The sequence below is a fragment of the Anas acuta genome, chromosome 5, assembly GCF_963932015.1.
Source record: "Anas acuta chromosome 5, bAnaAcu1.1, whole genome shotgun sequence".
Lineage (NCBI taxonomy): Eukaryota > Metazoa > Chordata > Aves > Anseriformes > Anatidae > Anas > Anas acuta.
In genome coordinates this window covers 62,970,916-62,997,590 of record NC_088983.1, presented here as the reverse complement: position 1 = coordinate 62,997,590, position 26,675 = coordinate 62,970,916, and the positions used below count along the sequence as shown (strand labels likewise).

General features: G+C 36.7%; 1 protein-coding gene across 6 annotated transcripts in view; it reads left to right on the top strand.

Annotated features, from left to right (window-relative positions):
• SBF2 (SET binding factor 2) overlaps positions 1–26,675 on the top strand; it is a 252,394-nt gene that overhangs the window by 150,079 nt on the left and 75,640 nt on the right. For all 6 annotated transcript variants that reach the window (XM_068685291.1, XM_068685290.1, XM_068685294.1 and 3 more), the window contains 2 exons: positions 1,129–1,238; positions 2,756–2,905. In XM_068685291.1, the coding sequence (XP_068541392.1) occupies positions 1,129–1,238; positions 2,756–2,905 (260 nt within the window). The remainder of the gene's footprint in view (positions 1–1,128; positions 1,239–2,755; positions 2,906–26,675) is intronic.

The following is a 26,675-nucleotide window of genomic DNA, read 5'->3' as shown; positions in this document are numbered from 1 at the left end:
GGATTGTGAGGCATTTGAATGGATTTCTTGTGAAGCCAAGGAGTCTCTGTTATCACAGAACTTTGGGAACTTACTAGACAAACATGAGGAATGACATAAATAGAGTTGATCCAGTCTAGGGACAGCAGGATGAACTAGATGGTCTCTTGTGGCCTGTGTCAGGCCTGTTTCTCTTTGGTTTTGTGTCAGAAGAGGGTAAACTTTATTTACCTGCCTTTGCTGTTGACTAGATCATTGAATCTGTTAGTTATGGAAAGTTAAAAGGATATTCTGTTCTGCTGCCTTTCTTTAAAAGTATTTCCGGGCTAAGTGCAAGAGAAAGTTTCCTTTCTTAAAAAGTATATATTTTTGCCCGTTTTATGTTTTTTCAAGAAATAACTTTCATACTCTTATTCCCAACTATCCTCTGTGTCAAAATCCTTGGATATTAAGAGCGCATCATTATCTACATAAAGGGCATATTATGCGTTTATATTCTATTTACTCGACACTAAATAGAGAAAAAGAATGCTAGATCTCCTATTCTGATTTTTCTTGACATTCAGAACAAAACACCACATTAAGAAAATAATTGTTATATCTCAACAAATTGGAATCTAGAAAAGAGGACAGGTCTGTTAGTTTTTATTCCATGTCACAGAATTCTTGGCACGGCTAACAAATTCTTTCAGAACAATGTAGTTATCTCCTGCTACACATGAAATGTACAAGAGTATGCAGTTCACTATAGAGCAAGTGTGTGCGTGTGTGTTTATACGTGTATATGCATGCAAATATGTATTGTCTATTAATTTGTATTTATATATTTCATGTGTATGTTAACTAGTTCAAGAGGTTGGAATCTCCATGTGCCTGTATGAAACAAATGGAAGAAAGTAGTAAAGAGAACTGAAAGTAGTAAAGACAAACTGTTTTAGTTGAAATTAAGAGCACTCATGCAGGTAGTATAGAAAAACAAACAAACAAAAAAAAACAAACAACATTCGATGTTCCCATCTGTATATATTTGCTTAACAGAATAAAATGCACGGCACGTTATTTGTTTTTTTATTTTAAAGAACATTCTGGTATTCTTTGTGACTCTTGCTGAAGAAATTTACTGATGTATATTCATCTTTTCTGTGATAGTTTCCATAATGGAAAAAGGAAGCACAGTTTTCAATAGTGCACAAAGGCTGGAAGTTGTTAGAAACTGCATCGCATTCATTTTTGAAAATAAGTTTTTGGAGACTGAAAAGGTAATAAAATTAAATTTAAACTTTCCCAAGTAAGTATTAACTGTTAGTGTGTCAAATGGAGACTGACCTCGTAACAACAAATCTTGAAGTCTTATGTTTCAAATACTATTATTTTAATAATTTAAGTGAATGAAATAAGCACCAAAACTCATCAAAATGCAATATTATGTGTAATATGAGGCAGATGGATTTGGAAACCTGCATGTTGATGTTCTGTTTGCTAGTTTATATTACCATCATAAATAGTGCTGTCCATGTGATTTTTTTCTTTTCAGAAAAGTTTTATATTTTTCTGACAATGTTGATAGGAGGAATGTAAACAAAAAGTATACGTAGACATTTCATTGTCAACCAATGTTCTTTCAGATTTTCAGTCCAGTTTATTGTGTTGTTTTTAAAAATCAATAATTTGAAAAAACTTAGAGATTAATATAAATATTTGGTATGTCCATTTTTGCTAAAATGTACAAGTTGTCTTCCTTAACATCCTTATTTTTTCATGTTAAGATGATGCCCCTTTTTCTTGATTCTGTCCATATAATTTTATAATTTTGATTTCAAAACAGTCACTCAAACTTTCATTCAAATTTAATTATGTGTATGAAAATGATAGTAAAATTATTTTCAGAAATTTTTCAGTTTCCCAGAGTACCATCTGTACACATCTCTCAGGCTATGCAGTTCAAGACAGGAAAGCAGTGTTTCTTGATTTACAAGATAACGTTATGAAAATACATACAAGAATACATACAAGAAACGTCCTAATAAAATGTGTAGCTGTCCTGAAAGAATTTTGATGCATGTGCAACAATTTCTTAATGTCTTTCAACTTGCAGGCACCTAGAAAGTTTCAGTAGTGTTTTTTTGTACTACTGCATAGTAAATTTATCCTTTGACAATAAGCTGCCTTTTTTTATTTTTTTGTTATTTTTTTTGTTATATTTGCTGTCTGTTAAATCTACTCTAAAGTGCCACAGTTGATAATCACTAATGTAGCACTTGATACATCTTTAAAGCATTGGTATAAATATTTTATTGACCCTAATTTAGGGTAAACTGCATAACAGTCTTGTGGCCTCAGTACTATGAGTGGTATGCATCTTCTAAAACTACTTGTTTTGCACTGTTTATCAAAAACCATGCTAGCAGCCTAGCCTGGCTGAAGGCTGACAAGTTAGCATATGGTACAGATAAAGCACGTGCTTTCATGTACAGTAATCCAGTTCTGATTTCCTGATCATTCAGTGCCTATCCATAATCAGTTGTTCCCATATATTGATGTAGGTGAGATGCCGTTTAATGCATTTGAAAAAAAGTAAAATAAAAAATACTGGAAAAAAATACATATTTAATGTTTGATTTAGCTTGAGTCTGTTATGTGAAAGCTTGATATCCAAGACTAGAAATCATCCGTTTGTTCTCTGTACTGTCACCTGCAGTTTCTTGATAAAGAAGGAATAATATTCACTGTTTTGGTGCCATTTCATTTTAATGAAATTAGACTTTCTTGTCTCCAGACCCTGCCTGCAGCCCTGAGAGCCCTAAAAGGAAAGGCAGCTCGGCACTGTCTCACACAGGAATTAGGCCTGCACGTTAAACAAAATCGAGCAATTCTGGACCATCAGCAGTTTGACTACATAGTACGAATGATGAACTGTGCTTTGCAGGTACAATATGCGAGGTTTTGTTCTTTGGTTGTCTTTTTGTTAGTATGATAATCAAAAAATTGTTTACAGTGATGTGGACTAAATAATTGAATTATGGGACTGTGTACTGCAGTGATGTAGCAGATACTACCTGACAGTGCATTTAAGACATTTTGTAGTTCAAATGATAAAGGACAAAATGCAAAGGTCTGTACAGATCTGCTTATATGAAAAAAAGAAAGAAAATTGTTTCCATTATTAATAATTTAGATATAATCAGTTTGGTATCAGTTAAGTATTGAATTGATTTATAGTAATAGCTCTAAGTATAATTTTTTATGAATGGTGTTAGCATTTCCAGGTCATTTTCATCTGAGTTCCTAAAATGTGTAATACCCACAGCTCTGTTTAACAAAACATGAGATTTTCTTCTTTGTCATCACAAGTGCAAACACATTTCAAGAAGAAAGGATACTTTCTGATTCCATAATAGGTGGTGGTAGCACTGCTTTTCACTGCGTTATCTTAGTTTGCCAAAAACTCACTTTAGTTGGTGTTTGAGGTTCATCTACTGAGTTATTCTACAGATGAATTGCAAAGTAATTTTGTGGTAAGTAAACATTAGCCTGGTAGCAGTTAACTATAAGAGTAAAACATGTGGATGACTTCTTTTGACCTTCATTTGAATAATTGTTCTGATTTAGCTATATTTGTTGGCAAAATGCATTTTATAGATACTGGTGTTCATTCTGATATCTGAGAATGCAGTAATTTTATGTATATTTATATTTATAATGTGATCACGCTTTGTTATAATTTGCCTCCCCTTGCCCCTACCTAAGTTAGTGTGTTAGGGATCTGAGCGAGACATGGAAATGTTTTAACCCCACTCACATCTAACAAAAACAAACAAACAAACAAACAAACAAAAAACCTGCTAACATTATTTTGCAGCAATGTGTTGACCCATATATTTAAAAAGGAGAGTGCTAAATACAGCTTACAGGAGTATAGAAATACATTATCATTGACTGAGCAAATACTACCTCAGGTCACTATCAAAGGCAAGTTTTGTTATCTGTTGTATTTCTGGTTATTTACAGTAGATATTTTTCTACTATTTAGAACAATACTCAGCTTGGTGTGAGTAGTGGTATTCAGAGTCAAATTAGCTGCATGTTGCAGATGAAGATGTCAGTCAGCTGGCTAAAATTGCACAGCTTGTACCAGAATGCACTATTTTGGCACAGCCATTGGCCTTTTCCAAGTTCTAAGTATAGCTATAAAGTTAAAAGAAACATAAAATTACCTGTGAAAGTGCATGTCTCTGCCCAAAATCATGACTAATGAAATACTGCACCTGCTCTGTGTTCCAGAGTCAGAAATGTTACTTCAAACCAAAAACCACAATTTTCTAGACGTCCTACAGATTTTGGTCCTTCTCATGATTATTCCTTGGGGGGCGGGGGAGGGGGGAGTCCAGAGATGTTTTCAGACAAAAGGAAGGAAATACGAATCCCCTTTATTTGCAGCATCATAGTACAAAACAGCAGAGAAAAATGTTGAGTTGAGGAAATTTTCGTTACTGAGGAAAGAAATACTGACACCACCTCTTAAAGCAATGAAATCCAGTTTTTCTGTTCAAGAAAAATTAATATTTTTTTCACAATTATTTGAAGTCCCAAGAAGGACCTTAATGGTCATAAAAATGGTTGGTTTTTTTGTTGAAGTAATATGGAAATAAAATAGAATGATTGTTATTTTTCTTAATAAAGGTAGAAAATATAATTCAAATCATGCAAAGGAAACAAATATATGGATTAAAGGGGCACAATTATTACCCTTTTATTTCCCCAGTAGTATTTTTATATCTTTGAAATGTAAAATGGAAATTTCCAGTTCTCAGTAGTAAGCTTAGCCAACATGAAAACATCTGAACTCCTGACACTGGGCAGCTAGTTAGAAACAAGTATTTTCAGTACATCTACTTTTATGACATGAAATCATTTATTAAGATAAAAGCATGATTTATAATTTGTCTATGTACTTCGTTCAACTCTATTATTTGGAACAATGTGTAAATCGTGACATTTTGGAGCTTCTCTGTATCACTTAAAGACAAAAATACATTATCAAGAACTTTGTTAAATTTGCGGCTGCTGCAGTCAGATGCAAGTCAGCATTTTGCCATAGAGACATGAGTTCTGTTAACTGCACGTTGTAAGACCAGGCAACTTAAACAGTGTCTGTTAAAAGATACGGAAACTTAATGTAAGAAAGATGGTGTTAACTGAAGATGTATTCAACCTTTAGGGTAATATAATGTGAATTATGATGGAATTTTGAGGGATTATGGATTGCAGTGTTGCTCTAAGACCTCACAGACCTATTGGAATTGTAGAAACTGTGCCATCAAGTGTCTTTTCGTACATTTTTCTGTTAATATTAGCGTTCCCATTGATTTTTCTAAGATAGGAACAGAAGTATTGCTGTTTCCAGGAGGCATATAGCAGCTGATACAAAAGCTATGGAGAGGGAAGAGCCTGTGGGATAGCTGGTAGGTTGGGCACAGCCCTGGCTCTCTACTGGTCTCTACTGAACTGGGATGTGCATGCAGCAAGTCCCAGCATGATGGCTTTCCCTTGGAAGTACCGGCCTCCCCTGGCTCACTTGCACATGCATATAGGAATTGTGATGCTCTCCAGCCACCAAACCTCTGCTACTGATAATGTGATTTGTTGCTAACAATGTGTATTTTAAGGGATACAGGTAAGCTGTTTCTGGAAATGTCTTTTGACTAAGAAGCTGTGTTACTGGCATGTACAGAGTTCTTTGTCTTACTGGGAACAGTGCCATATATTACAAAATCAGGAAGAGTACATTCTTTATAGTTTATTGCAGATCTCGTCATTACTGGTAAGGTTTTCCTTGTTGTTTAGTTCGTTGGTATTTTTTTTCTTTTGATAGAATGTGCTTTCTTGTTTTACTTGAATCCATAAAAATAAATGTCAGATACTTTTTCAGAGCTTCTATATACTCATTTAGTTGATTAAAAGTGGTGTGTTCACACAATGCTGCTAATAGTACCACTGTGTATGTAGTTGCTAGTCTCCTTACTAGCAATTAGGTATAATGAATCTGCTATCACAATTCTTGAAAATAGATGAAGGACGAGGAATAAATAAATGCTCATAGCATTGCTTCAAGTTATTTTAGAGAAAGATGACTTAGTCTGTATTTCCCCAAGTATCTGATCTATTGACATTTTGCAACTGGGAGGAGGGAAAGGAAGAGGTGTTTCGCTAATTTCTCTAGAAATGACAAAACTTAGGCTTGGCAGATCTCTGGCGTGTGTCAGCTTGAGGCTCTCGGTCCAAGTGCAACATTCCTTTGGACTATTACTATATAGCCTATTTACGGTTTGAAAGATGGGCAGGACCTCGCTGCAAATTTTTAATAGGCCTATGATATATGGGACAGTACAATAGAATTTCATAAATTATTTTGCCTCATTTAGCAGGCATGCAGTTGCATGTCAAACCATATGGCAGACTTTAGATAGCTTTACAAATACAGTTAAGGTAAGACTTGGTACAATAGGTCAATACTGAAGTGAAAAATATGCTTTACTGGTCTCTATTCTTGTCCAGGAAGTAGTGACAATCTACTGTTGCTGAAGTGCAAATGTAAGAAATATTTCTGATCATTCTTAGTAGTACAAGAATCAAAATGACATGGAGATTGTATAGCTAATTGTTTAAAGCAGATATCTTCTGATGAGGTCAATTAAATCACCAGTTAGTTGCTTTTTTCTCTCTTGCAAGTAGTCATTGGCCACTTGCTAAAAACTTTCTTTTCGTTCCCTGAGAAAGAATTCTTCCCCTGACAGATCATATGCTCTGAAAAGATTCTGTAGCCTGTACTACAGCAGTGGTTAGTATCTGTTATAGCAAATTATAGGAATTATGTTCTGTTCCATATGTTATATAGCTTTATTACTTCTAAGTCATCTACAGTGTTGTGAAAGCTCAATGTATTGATTGGCAATTTATTCATACAGATGGCACTGTAATGTGAAATTATTTCTCTAGACATTGTTTCCAAGGTGTTTGTTTTCCTCTACTGAGGCAACCTCCAGCATAATTTAGAATTATGCATAAATTCCTATTTTAAAAGTTCTTTCTCTTTAATTTTCTCTAATAAAAAGCTTTTCTCTGGCATGTTAGAAAAGACTGCCAATACTTGACTTTTTTCAGCTAAAAAGGCTATTTATTATCAGAGGAATGCTTTTTCTAAGTAATGATATTTACAGCATCACGTTTTATATTTAATATTAATTAAGAAATAATGACAAAAAAAAAAAGTAAAGGTTGAATTTGCATACCTCTCCATTAAGTAGTCGCAAATCATTGACATGACTTGTCCAGACTTTGAGTTGTCTCTCTGATTTTCTTCTGACTGTAGCAAATGAACTTTGTATTTTGAAACACAGCAGCACTCTGATAAAATGTCAGTAAAGGCAAAAAGAGGCGTGAAGATTCTCCCATTGTATAGGTGGAGGGTACTTGATAATCACAACTAATAATTTTTATGTTTAAAAATACATTCTATACAATTTGCATAGAATACTGAACAATAACAATAAGATATGGTTAAAAAAAAAGTTTTGGCAGAAAAATTCTCTTCAGATAATTAGTGCAGGACTATGAGCTAGCTTTCTTTGGTAGCTGGAACAGACAAAACTTCTCATTTAAAAACTCCAAAACTAAGATGATGTAATTTAACATTTCCTGTGGAAGGTGTTGGACCGTAATACTGCCTAGCTGCACACTAATGCAAATATGTTTCAAATCGGAAAAGACCTGTGCCTAGGACATCTGAAATACTTAATCTAAATGTGGTTAAAGTGGAAATTGATTACGTAAAACTGAATAGTATATAAATACTTCCAAAATTATTGTTGTTAGGCATAGGAAAGGGATGTTGTCTTCTAATGATGTGAGTTAATCTGGCAACCTACACAGTCATCAATACTGCTTTAGGTCCTGATTTGCTCTGGTTTTGCATCTGTGTGAATATACATCTCTTGTACTAGTGTAACTGAGGGAATATCTTTAATAGTAGACAAATTGTTCATAATTCTAACATTTTAGATAATATCTAATAAATTACTAAGGCTTTCGATAGTGGTAATAGGCAGAGATTTGAAGGACTACTCTTTAAGTTTCTCCCCATATTTATTTTTGAAATACAGTATACTGAGTACTGTAAAAGCATACTTAGAGTTTACAGTATAAAAAACAAAGGCAGGAAGTCATACTAGCAACCAGTGCAAAATTAAAATTTTAACCTGCATTTGGTACACTACATGTACATCTGGGCCAGCATCTTTTCTTTGACAATGGCCAAAAACGGGTAAAAGATAGTATTGATAAACTTTCTTTCTAGAATTTTTCTTACGGCCCTTCAGTATTACTTTGGTATAATATGGTCCTCTTTCTAGCATTTACTCTTCAGGCTATTGTGAAAGAAACTTTAATATACAAAATTAGACTAATGGCATTCCATAAATATTAACTTTTTTTTCTTATGTAAATAACATTGTCAGCAGATGAAGTTTAAAACTTGTCAGTCTCAGAATTCAGTTTTGCAAATACTGTCCAATAACAAGAAAGATTTTATTACTCCTGAGAGAAAATCAACCATGTGTGTGTCATATGATTCAAATTCTTGGCAATATAAAGGTTAAATGAACTAGCATTTCTCATATTTTATGTTGAAAACTACATTGCCAAACATCTTTCTTTTATAGGGTTATAGTAGGTCTTTCTTCTTTCAAGACTTTTATTTCATGGGCTGCCTTTTGTTACTCAGTTTGACTTGTGTTCCTGGAATCAGAGACTCTCAGAAATAATATTTGGGTAGCAGCAATATTAGAAAGTCTTCTAAGGTATTTTGAAACAGAGAATTTGTCATGAAGAGAAATCATGGGAGTTTAACAGCGCCATGCTTAATTCTATTGGTTCATCAGTTGTTAAGAACTTGATCTTGTTCATCCTGTTAGACAGAGTCATGATCCTATTTAATTAAAAGAAAGGAAAGACCTTTCTTGGTCTTTAGTGTTTAAGGCTTGGACTTGAAGCTTCCACATTTAATTCCATATCTTACTGTAGACTTATTTCTTTATTTTTGTTACAAGAAGCTTGTCATACAGTTTCTCTGATCCATGTTTTTTCACCCACAAAGAGGTTGCAACAGTTTTTCTAATCCTGATGACTTTTCAGGAGTCCACCCATAATGTTCTGGACTTCATAAAAGAAGCTGCTATTTCTGAGTCTTTCTGATGATGTCTTTTTCATAAGAAACTGCAAGGTACTTTAATATCATTGCACATGGCTGAACTGATAACACACATAGTTTTTCTAGAAAAACAACACAGTAAGTATATTGAAAAAGGCTGTATTGCTGATCTGTTCTTAGATTTCTCTTCTTTGCTCTGAGGAACATAATGTTATACTCGTGTACTCATGTTATCTCGTGGGATGCCCACATAGTCAAGGCAAAATCAATTCAAAGGTGTCTTTTTGCCAAATACAGAAAACACAGTTTTTCTTTGCAGGACTCTCTATGTATGCATTCATAAAGTAGGTACCCGCGTCCTACTTTCACTCAACATTGCAGTGTTTTTAGCTTTGTTACTGCTGTTAGAAGACCAGTCTGCAGTTACCTCCTCTGCAGGGACCAAGGGAAATGACCACCTTGACACAGCAATGGCCATGACTATTCTTCTGCGGGCCACGAGTCTCTCTGCAGAGCTGGCCACATCCAAGTAATTCCTTTTTTCTTTGGGCAGCAGTCTCCGTGGAGAGGCATCTAACTGTTTTTGCATACGTGTATACAGACAACCAAGGTGGTTGTCTCAAGCTGTGTTAGACTGCCTCTGCAGTTTAGTCAGGAATTTCTTTGTCTGTTAACTACACAGCAGAAACTCACATCCTCTTTTCAAGCTGACACTGGGCCAGTAGAGGGGTGTTCAGAGATGAGTTCCTGTGTGGCCAGGCACCTCCTAAATTGCTGTTTGCTTGGGGACTTCCAAGCCCTTGCTTCTGGTAAACTAAAAGCAATTGCAACTTCTGCTCAGATTTAGATTCTGTTACTATTGTGCAAGACCGTTACTTAAAGAAGAGAACGATTGGCAGTAATGATGTGCTGTCCATATATACCTATATGTGCATATATACCTACATGTATATACAAATATATATATTTGTGTGTGTGCATGCCTTCAACCTCTCTCCCTCTCATCTTCTCAACGAAATGTGTTGTAATATAAATACGCACACACACATATATAAACTCATTAGTAGTAGAGAATTTAATCATGAGTGTAGATGAATATGCATCTTGAACAGATGTCTTAAGGACTCTGGTTACACAGAATCCTCCAATTTTGCCCAGCCATCTTGTTAATAATGTAAAAAGGTATGAAAAGCAGAAGAATAAAAATGTGATGGTGTATCTCTCTTTATCCTTCTGCCATAGATATAACTTGTTTTCTAGCCCGCCATCTGTGGGGTTACTGGTTATGTCTTCATTAGGTTTATGAGCAGTTACCAGTGCAGGATTCAACCTCTTTTTTATTATTATTTTTAAAGGGTCTCTGGGTAATATTTTAGTACAAATATTACATGATAGTAGGGTGTTGTTGTTTACATAAGAATAAGCAAAAATGCATGAGCAGAGGCAGCCCAGCTCCTCTGGCTGATTGCCAGCTCTCTGCGGGTCAGCGGGACTGGCCAGAACTGGTTGGAACTGGCTTGGACCAGCCTGAGGCACCTGCGCCCCTCAGTCAGCCCGTGTCGTGCCTTCAGAGGCACAAGTGAAATTAAGGCCCTGAAGCAAAACAAGAAGAGGTATGTTGGGAGTAAAGATGTTCTTAGCAGGTCTTAAGCGTTTTGGAAAAAATACAGGATAAGGTATCCAAAGGGCAGGCAGCTCGTCTGTGTCTGGGCTGCGTTGATTTCAGTCAGGTCGTAGCTAGCTTGCAGATAACTAAAAATGTGATACCCTTTATAAAGGGGATATGCCCTTTAAAATGTGGTGCCACTGAAGCAGCAGACCTCCGGATTCCAAAGGAGGGAGCCACAAAAGGTGGCCCCTTGTCAGGGTTGAGGAGAGGGCTGTAACCCCACGCTGCCAGCCAGCTCTCTGGGTTGGTTTGCAGACAGGTCGGTGCTCCTCAGGGCCGTCTGCTCTCACCGGCCTTTCTTCAGGCCTCCAGGAGTCCCTGTTAACGCAGGGCAAGCTTGCATGTGTTTGCTCACACATAGATAGCTTATTGAAACCATGCAGCTTCTTGACGTGGTAGGCTCTAACTGCTCTTAAGTGTTCATTACTGTTAATTGCATCCTTGTGGTTGCCGCGCATTTCTAATAACTCCATGTTCTAAATATTTTTGGTTGTCTTGATGAAAAGCAGACGTGTGCATGTATGCTACTCACTGTTGTAAATAAAATAAGTCTGGTTTAGGAATTGTGTTATACTGCTGTGTAGTTATTCTGTAGCCTGCCCATGAAAGAGGTGAACTGATGAAAGGTAGGTTTGTTTTGTTTTTGTTTTGTGTTTGTTTGTTTGTTTTTTTTAGGAAAAAAAAAGTTTTGATGTTGAAAGGAGTAGGCATTTTGCTAATTAAAACAAGTGAAATCAGTGACTTCTGTTTTCGCAAGTTTTATATTTAATGAAAATATGAAAAGAATACGTGGTAAATATTCTTATTTTAAATGTTATGTGTATATATAATTTGTATGTCAGTACATTGATATAATTCAGTATAGATTTGTGTGTAATACTGTCAAGCATATATATATGCACTTAATCAGCTTTTTGTCATTTTTTATACAATAACTAACAAAATACAGAGTACTATTGATGTACAGTACCCAGACACTGAACATAGTTCTGTGGTGGCTGCCAATATGCATGTGTGTATGTATGTAGGTTTAGTTCGGTCTTTTGTTACTAAGATGAATGGCAAGAGTTTTTCTGTCTAACATACTGTCTCACTCTGGGCTTCGCCACCTGCACATCACCCTTCGAATAACTGTGAAAGTGAGGTGTATTAGAGGAGCTGAAAGAGAGTGCTTTCCTGCTCTGCCAGCAAGGTGTGTTCTCCCTTGGTTATTGGTAGTGCTCAGCTTACCAGAAGAAACATGCCATGTAGAAGACTGGTTTATTATTCCACTGAGGAGCTTTTTCAATTTGTTTGTTTTAAAATAGTTTCTTTCTCAGGAATTTGCATCAAAAATGTCAGTGTGCTGTAAGATGATCATCTTTTATTTATTCTTCACATACGTCATTTCTGAACCAGAACATTGAAATATATTAGGAGTCTTCTAATCATTTGGTTCCTATGATGTTTGTATAACCTTTGGTTTAAACAATTGAAATCTTGGCTGCTTGTATTCAAAAACCGGAGTGTGATGTTGAGATAAATACCATAAAATACAGCAGACTTCTGGGTTTTGTCAATATTTTATGTAAACTTTCACAAGTGCATTAATATGATGAGCATAAAGTGATGAATGTATGTGGCATTTAAGAATGATGTTTTTAAGGAAACAGGCAACAGAAGAAAAAAATCCATTACAGTAATAGATGTACCTCTACTGTTGCATAAAAAAATGTGTGCGAAGTTTTAAGAACAAAAGATACAAACAAAAGAACACGTGACATTCTACATAAATTGTAAAAGAAAAAAATAATATATATATATATATGACACTTGTTGACATAAATTTTTATTATTATAGCCCAGATTTATGACTTGCATGAATTGTTTTTTAGGATGCATGGGAAAATACTATGTAACCAGGCTGTGGTGAAGATTACTTTTTGTATTTCCTCACCATAAGCAGTCTATAGTAGACTGTCAAATCATACTAGTCTATACTAGACCAGTCAAATCATACTACACCATGTCTTACTTTTTTCTTTGTAATAATAACACACTAAAAATCAACCTTGATTATGAGGGACGCCATGGTTTTTAACACTTATTCTTTAGAAAGAAATCTTTCCTGTTAGAATATTCTGTCTACCTTTGAACCTTAGGCCTCTGAGTTTTACGTTTGATGCTTCCTTTGACAATACCGATGATTTTAATTCTCAACAAGTCTTCATTTTTCTGTGTACACATCTAATACCTTAAACTTCTAATACATTGTGGTGGAGTCACCATCCCTGGAAGTCTTTAAAAGACGTTTAGATGTAGAGCTTAGGGATATGGTTTAGTGGGGACTGTTAGCGGTAGGTCAGAGGTTGGACTCGATGATCTTGAGGTCTCTTCCAACCTAGAAATTCTGTGATTCTGTGATTAATGTAATTCCTAATATTATATGTTTTTTCCTGTACTTTTACGTCTTCCAGATTTCTTTTCTGTAAGTATCACTCAAGTTTTGGTATTTTTCATTTGTACAAGATTAGCATTAGTACAGTCTAGATTCACAGATGGCACAAAATACAATGCTACATACATGTTTCTTGGATCAGTACACGTGCCCATGTGCCAGCAGAAGTTGGGGTTCATACCCTTAAACTAAGACTTTACTGGGTTTTTATTGTTTTATTATTAGAACAGAGGCAAAACAAGTGGTTGTTTTGGGCATTTTTTGTTCATAAGAAGACGAAGTATGTTAATGCAGGCAAAACTAATAGACTAAAATAGCCCTTAATTTATTGTTTTCAGGCCAAATTGAAGATTCTAAACTATTGATTTCTTTGGAATTTAGTCAATTTTATTTATGAAGTTAAAAGGTGTAATTGCTTTTGTAAAAAACAATTTAAAGGAAAATATTTATTTTAATGGACTATTTTGGAGCCTTTCCTTTGTCATTTGGGAATAGCTGAAATACTAACCATATGTGTTTCTGTTTAAAATCCACAGGCCACAACTACAGTTATGTTAATACAATTTGTTACTTAGCCTCTGAATTGTATGTGTAGGAAAGTCATAGACTTTGATCCTGACTCGATTATGATAGATGGCTGTTACCTTCCCAATCCCCTATCTGTTTAGCCTCAGCCCCTATAGAGACAAATACCATGTAAAACATTACTTTCTGTGAAGAAGACTGACAGTAGGCTTGTGGTTTTTAAGTTACTTTTCACAATCTCTTAGGCATGGTTAGTGGATAAGCAGCGTTGCATGGATCAAAAACATGAAAACCGTAACTACAGACAACATCAAAAACAGGATGCTGAGAGATATTCAGAGAATCACTTCTTTGATTGTCCGTATTTCAGCTAAGCTTTTAAGAAAGGCACTCAGGCTGCCACTTGCATTTTGTACATACTTACTGCAAAAAACTGCTTAAGGACAATTTGTTATAAAATGCCATATAACAGATATGAACTTGATCTATCTTGTGTAATTTCTAATATCAAAAAGAAGATAAAACATGCATATGAAAACAATAGGCATCAGAACTGATTCACTTAAAATCAGTCAAGCAAACTACTCATGAAAAATGATCTTATGGAAAGATGAAAGATCTTACATGAGGTCTAATCACGGTGCTGTTGGTGGTACTCATTCCTGGCTTCAAAACTGGCATTCTGTTCTTACAATTAAGAGCACGTATACTAAAATAAATGTATTCTGATCATCTTTTTTTTCTTTTAATCCAAAAATTCACTTTTAATAGCCTACTTGAAATTCCTCTCTTGTGAGGTTACTTAGGAGTAAAACTGTGGGGAGAATTGTTCATTCTTGGATCTGCTTGTGAAAGTTTCTGCAGCCAGAAGTTTTCTGTGTTGTCCACAAACTTTGGATGTCACTTGGCATCTATTTGGGTTTTATCCATCTCCATAAATACTGTTATGTAGCATGAATATTTAGTGAAGGGCATTCGGATTTGTTGGAGAGGGGGACTTTTTTCCAAGCCGTCTTGAACCAAATCCTATTTAATGAAAGTTCCTAAGTCAACAGGCATTGGGACAGGTTGCCCAGGGAGGTGGTGGAGTCAGCATCCCTGGGGGTGCTTAAGGAAAGGTTGGATGTGGTGCTTAGGGACATTGTTTAGTGGGTGACATTGGTGGTAGGGGGATGGTTGGGCCTTGAATCTCCTGCATCTATTCCTATTGGATTTTCAAAATTAAAAAAAAAAAAAAAGAATTGTGGCTCAGTTTTTTTGATCAGTAAAAAGAATCTGACCGTAGAGGTCCTTGGGGGTAGTTGAAATTCTGGTAAAGCCTGCAATTTTCTCTTCATTTCATTACTACCATGTAATTGGCTAATCAGGCACTAGTCTAACAAGAAATCTCAAACAAATTAATTTCCAATTAAGTCATTTTAAGTCATAACCTAAATACATTAAAAATTCTGTAATAATTTTCCTGTGGATGGGCTTTCAAAAACTTCCTGAAAAGACAAAATGCAACATTTGATCATGAACTTTAATACCAATTGCAAAAACCTTTAGCTTGTACCATACCACTGTAAAAAGTGGCTCTATCACAATTTTGTATGAATAAGTAACTTTTAGAAATAAAAATTGAAGTGCTTAGATTAAAATGAATTTTGGTTGGCAGTGTATAGAAAACTAGAGCAGTTAGCAGCATTTCTAATATGTTTTAATAACAAAAATGTTGATACTTTTTGTTTTCTTAGCATGCAGCCTTGAGTTCAGGAACAGATGTCTGGAAGCTTGTTCTATGTTATTTCTTCGTCTCCTTTTTATTCTTCTCTACCCTTTGTTTCAGCACAAGAAAACCTCTCTGTTCTTTTTTGCCCTTCTTGTTACTTGCTTTCTCGTATTGAGTGTAGAATCCTAGAACAGCCCAGGTTGAAAGGAATTTCAAAAGATCATCATGTCCAACCTAAGGCTGAGGATGTTGATTTTCTGTGTCTAAGACCAAGATAACAGGTAAGTTCTCTCATGTAGTGGGGTTGAAGGATATTGGGGTTGGTGTATTTTTGGTTTTCCAGGCAAGTGCAGCCATTGAAGTTTTTACTTTTTCTGAGCTTCAAGCTATTACTTAGATAGATCACTGATGATTTTAGAATCCAGTTCTCACAGTCTGTATGTCTGATGACCTGCTTTGTTTTTTCACACTTTAGTTTTTCTCTATTCTTTTCACTGTGTCAGGCAGTCACCATTTGGCAGTCATTTTTTAATTAATATGAAATCTCTTCTGTTTATTTTATCATCATCCATAGTCATTTCTCCAGATTTTTTTTCCTCATGACAGACAACCAAATTTACTAATTGTTACTGCAAAGTAGTTTTATCTTTGGTGATAACTGAGAGGTATTTCCTTAATTTAATATTCTTCATGTCTTGATTTGAATCTGTCGGTCTATGGGACTCTTATGTATTTGTTCCAGAAATGTTTGTGGTACTATAGGCTCTTCTGTGATCATACAAAGATTACAATATTACCATATAGATTTCCTTTGTCTCACTTCAGTGATCACTGGTATGCTAGGCAGGTAGGATGCTTTTCTGACTACTGTAGCTGTTCCAACTGCCCTGCCTTGAGCTGGCTGCCCAAGACTGTATCCAGGCCGCTTTTAAAGATCTCCGAGGAGGGGGACTCCACAGCCTGACACTTAAGTGTCATGTTTAAAGTCAGGAAAAAATCATGAACTTTGAAGACAATGGTGAATTGTTTGGAAAACTTCGAAAAATATTTTTATGGATGTATACCTGATAGTTGATAGATTATCACCAACAGAAGTAAGAATTTTTAGTCTTTGCATTCTTGTAATTTGTAAAAGTTTATCAAGTTTAACTTATTTTATGAGACAACAACTGCATGTACATGTATATACATGCTTATTTAATACAGTGAATCTCTCAAAACATTTTACCTTACAAAATTTTGGCACTTGCAGCTTTCTACTTAATTCATTCCAAAAATAAACATAAACGTAGATAATTAGTTATCATAAGAGAAAAATATTTAATTTTGCCTATGTTGTTGTAAAAACATGGAATATGCAGATTACTGCCTTGCAATTATTCCCAGTTATGAAGTTTAATGAAAATACTGTAAGTGGAGGTCTAGCCTTCAGTGATACCCAAAGAGGGGGAAAAAAGAAGACTGTTTTGGAGAGGAGTCAAACTGATGTAAATATTTATGGATTTAATTTATAAATCCATTAGTGTAAATAGAAGATAACAAATGAGATCAAGTGCAGATTGAACCGTGACTGCAGAGTGGTGAGATAATTTTCAGACAAGATGTAATTTGTGTAATGTTGGTGCCAGAGGAGCTTTGCCTGGTCAGAGGGAGGAGTCTGTCAGTCCTCTACACACCTGTGGCACATCAAAATGTTATCTATTCACTCACTAAAACCTTTGCAATTTTCTTCACCTCACTAAAAATGTAGCAAGTTTGCTGTTAAGTTCATGTGCCATTATTCAGGTCAATGCAGTAGTACTGCTGCAAGTGGCATATCGTGCTGTCTGGGATCTTTCCAGGCTGATGAATCTGTTTGTATACAATGTGCTCTCGGGAGTAGCTTCTTAGACTGCATGTCACTGCACTCTATATGCTAGAACACCACTGCATTATCACATTAATTGTCTCACTCCTCAAATCAGCATCAATATACTGCACAGTAGCACCGTACTGTTCTTTTGCATCCGTCTCTCTTACTGTGCAGTCATGCAGAAAACACAAATCATTCTTACTATTTTATCTTCCACGGAGAGGAGAAGGTTCAAAGAACTTTAGGAGAAGAATGGTAAATATGAGTATTTCGAAGTTTTTGTTGAATGGTTGACTAAGATGGCACAGCACGATGTATTAGAAAACTAAATCAGAAACTATGGTCTTACATCTTCCAAAACACCCAAGAATGAAATTCAGTCCTTCAGCAACTTTTCGCTACGTGCTCCTATTTTTCAGCCATTGCAATCTGGCTCATCCTTCTGAAAGCTCCAGCTGAATTTGTGGAAGGATTTTTAAGCAACATGAGTGTAATTCAGATTAATACTTGATTATTATTTCACTGTATCCCAAACTGTCTTCTCTGAACTTTTCCTTTGCATTGCCATTTACTGTACTTCCATAGCAGGACTCCCCTTTCCCTATATTGTTTTTCCCTATCATGTCAAGAAGATAGTAACAAAACAGTAAGGTGTTTGGAGTAAGCCCCTGAGAAAGGAAGATAAGGTAGTCTAGGAGAATATCTGTTAGTATAAAAACAAAAATGTATTAGTTCACAACTCAAAAGCTGATGAAGGCCTTTTCTGTGGCTCATTTAGCTGAACACTTTTAGTAGCAAAGATTTGGAAATCTACAGAACAGAAAAATACTGTACCGAGATTTCTTATGGTTTGTATCAGAGAAACAATTTTGCTGGAAGACAGAGCTACACTGACATTACTATTGAACTTCTGCTTCTTTGGTCCACACAGCAAGCTCAAGGACTTCTCTCTAATACTGCTCACACTGCAGAACCTTATACAGGGAACAGGAATTTGTTTCAAGAACATCCGAGCATGTCTGTTCAACTAGATGTACAAAACAATATATTTGGGGAGCTTACTTTTTCACTTCTCTGACCAAGTGGAGGAGTTGCTTCAAAGTATGCTGATCTTTCAAATTTCCTGGAGACATTTGAAATTTCCAAAAAGAAGTACTAATATAAGAAGTTTTAAGACTGAAAGAAGTGGAGGATAGTTGTACAGTTGTCAGTTCAAAATTGTTTTACAGTTTCTGCTACTGTCTTTATTTCTCTGTTACAAGAAATGCTTCACACTTGTTTTGATCTGTATTCTTAGAAAAACAAGCATTCATTAACATTAAAGGCACTAAGTTTTAATAACAGCTTCAAAGAAACACAGTTCCCACACGTCGTATGCACTTACCATACTTGTTATATTTAACCACAAAAAGTGTAAGATTTCACATAAAGCCTGTATCCATAAGAAAGAAGCTGCTGCTCATGCAGTGGAAAGTACAATCTGTACACTTAAAGTACTTCATAATAAGTTAAATGAAACTTCTATATTTTTCTAAGTTTTATTTTCCATAGTTTAAATATTTCTATTAGAATGTATATATGTCATTGATGAATGTTATCTTGGAAGGAGCACTTTACTAAATAAGCAGCTCTTGAAATGCCTGAATCTCTTGAGCTTTCAAGGCTTTTCAAAAGCATTCTTTCTTGCTCACACAGATTTGATGTGTTAATCGAGATAGACATTGCTTAACAACATGCTCCCTAACCCTGCCCAACATACGTCCTTCAGTTTCTCCAGTTTGCTTTACGTATTCTTTTCTATGAGCCATTTAGCCTTTTAAAAGACCTTATCAACTACGGTTATATAGCCATAAATTTGTTATTTTGTTAGTATTTTTTTGTCCCATTTTACCACCTCTTCCCTCCTCCCCCAAAAATGGGATGTTTCCAATAATGGCTTTAGTAGTGTGATTTTTTCATGATAAGGAATAAGCCTATTCTGATGCTCTTTAGGGTTGAGTTTTGGATTAAACAACTCCTACAGCAACTTGTATTAAAGTTGTTAAAATTGCAACTACTTTCCGAAACACAATAGACAATTTAGATTCCAGTCTATTAAGGAATTGAGAGGTCTGGCTGCAGCATTGGCAACAAGGGATTCAGGTTCCATCAAATTCACCAGTGTGTAACCACTACAACACATCATTTGTGCCTTAGCATGGAAAAGTCATTGCTGACTTTCTGAAGAGTCACAACCCTGTAATAAGCAGAATTACAGAAAAAAAAAAAAAAAAAAAAAAAGCCCTTTGTCATCCTTGAAATTCTGCAGCCATTGCAGATCAACGCAGAAATATCTGCTTCCAGCAGCTGACGCTTGTTCATGAATCCACAAATGGAGTTGCACCAATGAGGCTGATCCAAGAAAACTTCTTCCAGAAGCAGCTGGTCATTGTCATTCTTCTTGTCTTTTGGTCCAGCTGTACACAGGCGAACTGATACCTCTGCCAAAACTGTAGCGAAGCTTCTCAGTACTATCAAAGTTGGTGTAGAAAAGCTGAAGCTGTCCGGCAACAAGATGTCAAGTACAAACGCATCTTGAAAAGAAACTCCACTTTTGGCAGTTTGTGGAAAATGCGTCTCCCAGAGGCAGTGTTACACTCACACAGACGTGTACTTGGATTCCCAGGGGCACCTGCCAGAAGTCTGTGGATGCAATTGGTGTGTGTGTGTATCTATATGTATGCATGTGCATCTCTGATAAATTTTTTTCTGTTCATTATGCGTAGTGTTTTCATATATTTTCTTAGTTATTCTGGGCGTCTTTGTTCTGTACCCTCTTGATGCTTTCCTTCTCTTGGTTGAGATCCTTAAACTCTCTAATAGTTTGGTGCGTTAGTTTTTGCTTCTTGAGTATATCTTTCGGTAAGACCAATGTTTTTAATGTTTTTGACTTTGTACAACATATTCTTCCCCCTCCTATTTCCTATTAGTCTTGCATGTTGTTAAGAAACTTAATATCACTACAGTAAATCTGTTAACTTAAACAATGTTTATTTCCTAATGACAAGGTACTTCATAATATTTGCATTTCCTCTCATTCTGAGCATCCCTTCAATTCATCTGCAATATTGTCTATTTTACCTATTCCTTGGAGCTTTCTATGTTCTAAAGACTCTGCTAATATTTTTAAACAGCAACAAAGCAAGGCAATTCATTTTGTACTTTTTCCTGAATTTTAGGGCAGAGTCTTTGACACAGCACGTGGTTCCCTGGTCAGCTTGTGGTTTCTGTTCTCAATTTCTTGCTCTTCACGTGCCTGGAAATGCTTTCTGTAAGGCTTGCTCCGTAAGTTCACAGAATCACAGAAGCATCTAGGTTGGAAGAGACCTCTAGATCATCAAGTCCAACCTCTGACCTAACCCTAACCAGTCCTCTACTAAACCATATCCCTAAGCTCTACATCTAAACGTCTTTTAAAGACTTCCAGGGATGGTGACTCCACCACTTCCCTGGGCAGCCTGTTCCAATGTCTAACAACCCTTTCAGTAAAGAAGTTCTTCCTAACATCCAACCTAAACCTCCCCTGGTGCAACTTTAGCCCATTCCCCCTTGTCCTGTCACCAGGCACGTGGGAGAACAGGCCAACCCCCACCTCGCTACAGCCTCCTTTAAGGTATCTGTAGAGAGCGATAAGGTCGCCCCTGAGCCTTCTCTTCTCCAGGCTGAACAAGCCCAGCTCCCTCAGCCGCTCCTCGTAGGACTTGTTCTCCAGGCCCCTCACCAGCTTCGTCGCCCTTCTCTGGACTCTCTCAAGCACCTCGATGTCCTTCTTGTAGCGAGGGGCCCAAAACTGAACACAGTACTCGAGGTGCGGCCTCACCAGAGCCGAGTACAGGGGGACGATCACTTCCCTAGCCCTGCTGGTCACACTGCTTCTGATACAAGCCAGGATGCCGTTGGCCTTCTTGGCCACCTGAGCACACTGCTGGCTCATATTCAGCCGACTATCAACCATCGCTCCCAGGTCCTTCCCTGCCTGGCAGCTCTCCAACCACTCATCTCCCAGCCTGTAGCTCTGCTTGGGGTTGTTGCACCCCAGGTGGAGGACCTGGCACTTGGCCTTGTTGAACTTCATGCAGTTGGCCTCAGCCCATGAGTCCAGCCTACCCAGATCCTCCTGCAGAGCCTCCCTACCCTCGAGCAGATCGACACACGCACCTAACTTGGTGTCATCTGCAAACTTACTGAGGGTGTACTCGATCCCTTCATCCAGATCATCGATAAAGGTATTAAAGAGGACTGGCCCCAGCACCGAGCCCTGGGGAACGCCACTAGTGACCGGCCTCCATCTGGATTTAACTCCATTCACCACGACTCTTTGGGCCCGGCTATCCAGCCAGTTTCTAACCCAACGAAGCATGCGCCAGTCCAAGCCAAGAGCAGCCAGTTTCTTGAGGAGAATGGTGTGGGAAACAGTGTCAAAAGCCTTGCTGAAGTCAAGGTAGACCACATCCACAGCCTTTCCCTCATCCACAAAGCGCGTCACTTTGTCATAGAAGGAGATCAGGTTCGTCAAGCAGGACCTGCCTTTCACAAACCCATGCTGACAGGGCCTGATCGCCTGCTTGCCCTGCAAGTGCTGCATGATGACTGTCAAGATAATCTGCTCCATGAGCTTCCCTGGCACTGAGGTCAAACTGACAGGCCTATAGTTCCCCAGGTCTGCCCTCTGGCCCTTCTTGTAGATGGGCGTCATGTTTGCTAGCTGCCAGTGGACTGGGACTTCCCCTGATAGCAAGGACTGCTGATAAATGATGGATAGGGGCTTGGCCTTTTCTTCCACCAGTTCCCTCAGTACCCTTGGTGGATCCCATCTGGCCCCATCGACTTGCACACATCCAAGTGCCGTAGCAGGTCGCCAACCATTTCGTTGTGGACTGTGAGGGCCACAATCTGCTCCCCACTCCCTTTCACCAGCTCAGGATATTGGGTATCCAGAGAACAACTGGTCTTTGCTAAAGACTGAGGCAAAGAAGGCACTAAGCACCTCAGCCTTTTCCTCATCTCCTGTCACTAGGTTTCCCCCCGCATCCAGTAAACGATGGAGATTTTCCTTAGTCCTCCTTTCCTGTAGATCACCCGAACCTGTTGCTTGCCTTCATGAAGGTCTTGTCCAAGTATTTTGTTTGTGTTTCCCCAGAAAATCACCCATAATGGACAAAGTACCTGTAAAAACTTAGTCTTATACAAGAAAACTTCAGGTTTTAAAGTTCTCTTTTCGAAGATGACATCAGTGAGAGTTTTTAGCATAATTAAAAATCACTGTGCCATCAAAGTATGCATAATCTTCTGCATACTTTGCCTTTGAGTATCTAAACTTTTACGTACCAGGGAAGGTTTTATCTTGATAAAAGATTTTTTTTTTTTACAGTGAGAACAGTAAATCAGTGGAACAACCTTCCCAGGGACGTGGTAGAGTCCCTACCACTGGAGATTTTCAAGATACAGCTGGACAGGGTGCTAGGATGGATGACAGGGTTTTACCGTCATGTGGTATTTGATGGAAAAGTACTACTTCCAAGTTGCATTTCATCAACCACTGTTCGTTTAATCTCTCCAAAGTGAATCAGACCCAGAGCCTTTTGGTAATTCATGTGTTTGACCTTAGTGTTGACTGTTTGCATTTCAGAAAGTAGCTATAAAATTCCACTTCCATCTAAACAATATTTTTCTAAAATGAAAAACTAATTTTTCAGTGAATTGCTTTTATATACTCGTACAACTCTGATACTAAAAAAGTGTTAATTCATAGGAAGTTATAAAAATTGTATAGAGTATGCACTAACGATGTGGTGCTATTGCATCCGTTTTAATAACTTTTTCTATATTTTAAACCTTTTTGTGTTACTTGCTAGCTCAATTAACTGGGCTGTCTGTAAAGTGTTTTACAAAGTATCCTGTATTTATGTTTTGCAATCACTGCATCAGTGCTTTGGTCTACAGGGGTGTTAGACATATGCTGCAATGGAAATACAGTATGAATCAATCACCTCTTTCCAACGGAGTACTTAATGGATATTGATCGCCGTTCAGTCATGAATTGCAATGCATTCTATGATTTGAGGGTTGTTTGTCAAATAGTTTTTACAAATTACTATGCAGGACCTTGTATCACAGCTGGTGTAGTTTAAGGTTTGGACAGAGTCACTGTGAATGAAGCCCTGCTGTGAAATAAAAGTCAAAAGGCATCTTGGCATCCCAACCATTTCCTTGGGAGAAGATTACAGCCTGAGTATGTTGAACTTTATTGCCATGGGCCTCATGACAGTATTCAGAAACATGCATGGCATTTCTGTTAAAGAAACTCAGATGTGCTTAGACGCAAGGGATGGCATTCTTGTGTTTATCAGTATCTTGAAAAAAAAAGTTACACTTTTTTACTCCTTTGGGGTACAGTAAAAATCCAGCAAAAAATGTGTAATTTATGCACATAAAAATTGGGGTTCTTGATTTCCTAAACCTAATTTGTTATGGGAAAGAGGAAATGAGCAATCTAAATCCTAGACGGAAATGTATTTATTGAGAAAGAAAAAGGGGGTGGGGAGAGAGGAGCTCCAGAGTTCTTTAAGTAAAATGTTGCTTGTATTGGTTTGTTGTGATCAGAAGTAAAATGAAGCTGCATGGAGAAAATGTGCTGCATTGTTAACTTCTTAACATGCAGAGTAAAGCAAAAGGAAACATTAAAAAATGGATAAAAGTTATCTGCATGTGTAATTGCATCTAAATTGTGTTAATTAAATTCTGTCCCTTCTGTGTTTGAAGGACAGATGAACCTATGAGAATTCAGGGCCAAGTAAAGCCAAATATGAAGCACTTTGTGAAATAAAGTGCAGAATTGATTTTCCTGTTCTTGCAGTACAGAATTGGTTCTCCTGCTGCCCTGAATGGCAGATTTACAACATCTTGCATCGCACTGTGGACGTGAAAGGTTCCTTAACGAAGTGGTCCTTATGAAGGCTCCTTGTCAGGCGGAAAGACCGCAATGCCAAAAGAAATCACCGAGGATTCTTCCAAGTTGGGTGCCATTCCTTTGTCATCTGCTTTGGCTCCCATACTAACATACAACAGTCTCGCTGTCATGTAATGGTGACAGAGGATGAAAGAAGTATTAGGTCTGGCATAATTCAGAGTGCTGGCGAACTCTGTCCCTTATGGGCTTTGTCTCAAATTACTGCTGTCAGACAGTCACTAGGTAGCAATCTGAGAAGTCGCTTTTCAAAAGATTACAGCATGATTTTAGTGAGTGGTAAGCCTGGAAACAAGAGATAGTAAGAGTTTGTATTTTTGTTCTTATTTACTAAGAATCACTGCAACAGTATTTTAGGTAGAACAAAAGCTAAAATCTTGGGCAACAAACTTAAAATGTGCTAGGGTCATTTATGAAGACAGACTTGATTTTCTAAATTAATAATTTTAAGTTAATAATATATCCTTATCAAAATGAGAAGCTTTAAAAGTAATGAGAATTGAATACCCAATAAGCAGTAACATAAGGCAGTATCTTCCATGTTTCTATATTGTAGTTCTATTGGTAGATCAGTCCCCATGTTATCAGCTATATGGGTCTTCCAGGTATGTCTTCCCATCCTGTCTCTGAAGTCCCAGAAGAATTGTATCTAATTTAACAAAATTTTAGTTGTCTTAATAAAGTCAGATTTCACCTTTAGTGACAAAAAGAAAAGAAATCTTTGATCTCATTATAAAGGAGAGCAGCAGTGAGCAGGGATGGTAGATTAGATTTACCAGGCAAAGTTGCATATGAAGGTCAAGAAGAAAGTAATTGTATGTTAATTTTCACTGAAAAAAGTAATTTTGCTTGTTATTTCAGTAAGAAGATTTTATCCAAAATGTAGTCAGAAAAAACAGATTATAAAATTTCTTTTGAAGTTCATTATTAACTGGTAGTAATAAGTAATGTAATGATTAGTGTCATATTTGCATTTATTTTAACAAAATGTCAATTTGAGTATTGCTCCAGAGGATGGATTTATTTGTAGAGTTAAATCTTACAGTTTAAATACTCTTAAAAGTTACACTGGAAATTCCAGATTGGTCTCTCTTGTCTCCTTTTTATCAAGGCAGCATATAATTATATTAGATATGAGCAGTATATTGTAAAATTAGTAGTTTATTTACTTAGATTTTTAACTCTACTGAGATTTAATATAAAGGACATTGGTCATACCATTGATCAACACGGAATAGGTACTCTTTTTTAAATCCTATAGTCTAGTAGTTTAAGTGCTTCTCTCAAGTCAGAATGAGATTTCGTAGTAATGGAATGGAAATCTTGCCTTTTTCTATTAAGGAGAGTAGGAGATTCTAGTAGATGATGTCTGTAATAGCTCTGTGGGTGTTTCTGAGGTGGTAAAATATCTTTACTTCATTTGATAAATTTGAGTGGATCCTATGGTTTTGATAGACTACCATTTTTATAGTTTGATGGCATTAACATATTTATATACGGATGCAAAAGGTTTATTCGGTTTATCTGGTGAAAAGAAATGATTTATCTAAAACCAGCTCATTGAAATTAAATTCTAGTTTTGTCAGACCTTTTTTTTTTTTTTTTTCCTAAACCGGACTGCTGAATTCTCTTACTGCTTTAAATGAAAAGAATAGTCTTTGCCTTAGATTTGATAGTCACAACTATTTCCATAATATAAATATGTCTCGGTCTTCATGAAAATTGACAGCATCCAATAGTTCTCAGGAGGTGCAAGGCAGTATTGAGGGTTACTTCAGCAGTATTTTTAATAGAGTGTGTGTACATCATACTGTACTGGAAAAAAAAAAAAAAAAAAAGACCAAAAGCTGACATGTTTAGCTTGTTAGTTTGAAAGCATTCGTTGCATGTTGATTTCATGCAATTTGAAATGCATGTTGATTTGTAGGTAATTCCATTTCTTTATAGTGCTGCTGCTTGTACAGCGGAGTTGGGTCCTAAATTTTCAGCATACTCATATTTCTATAGATTATTAAAAACATGATGTCTGAAAAGCTTACTGTTCGCAGCAGAGTGTGGCATAGTACAGCCTCAAACTGTATTAGCTAGCACTTAATGAGAAAGACTATCAAGATGGATTTAAGAGGACAACTGCAGTTCAGTAGGAAACTCCAAATGTTACCAAATACTTAATATGTCTCTACCAGATTTTTATCATGTGATAAAGAGAAAGCAGAAATCCCTACATCTCAGTTGTTATTTACTGTGGCCCGTTCAAGAATTTATGTAGGTTTGTGCTTAACTGTTCCTGT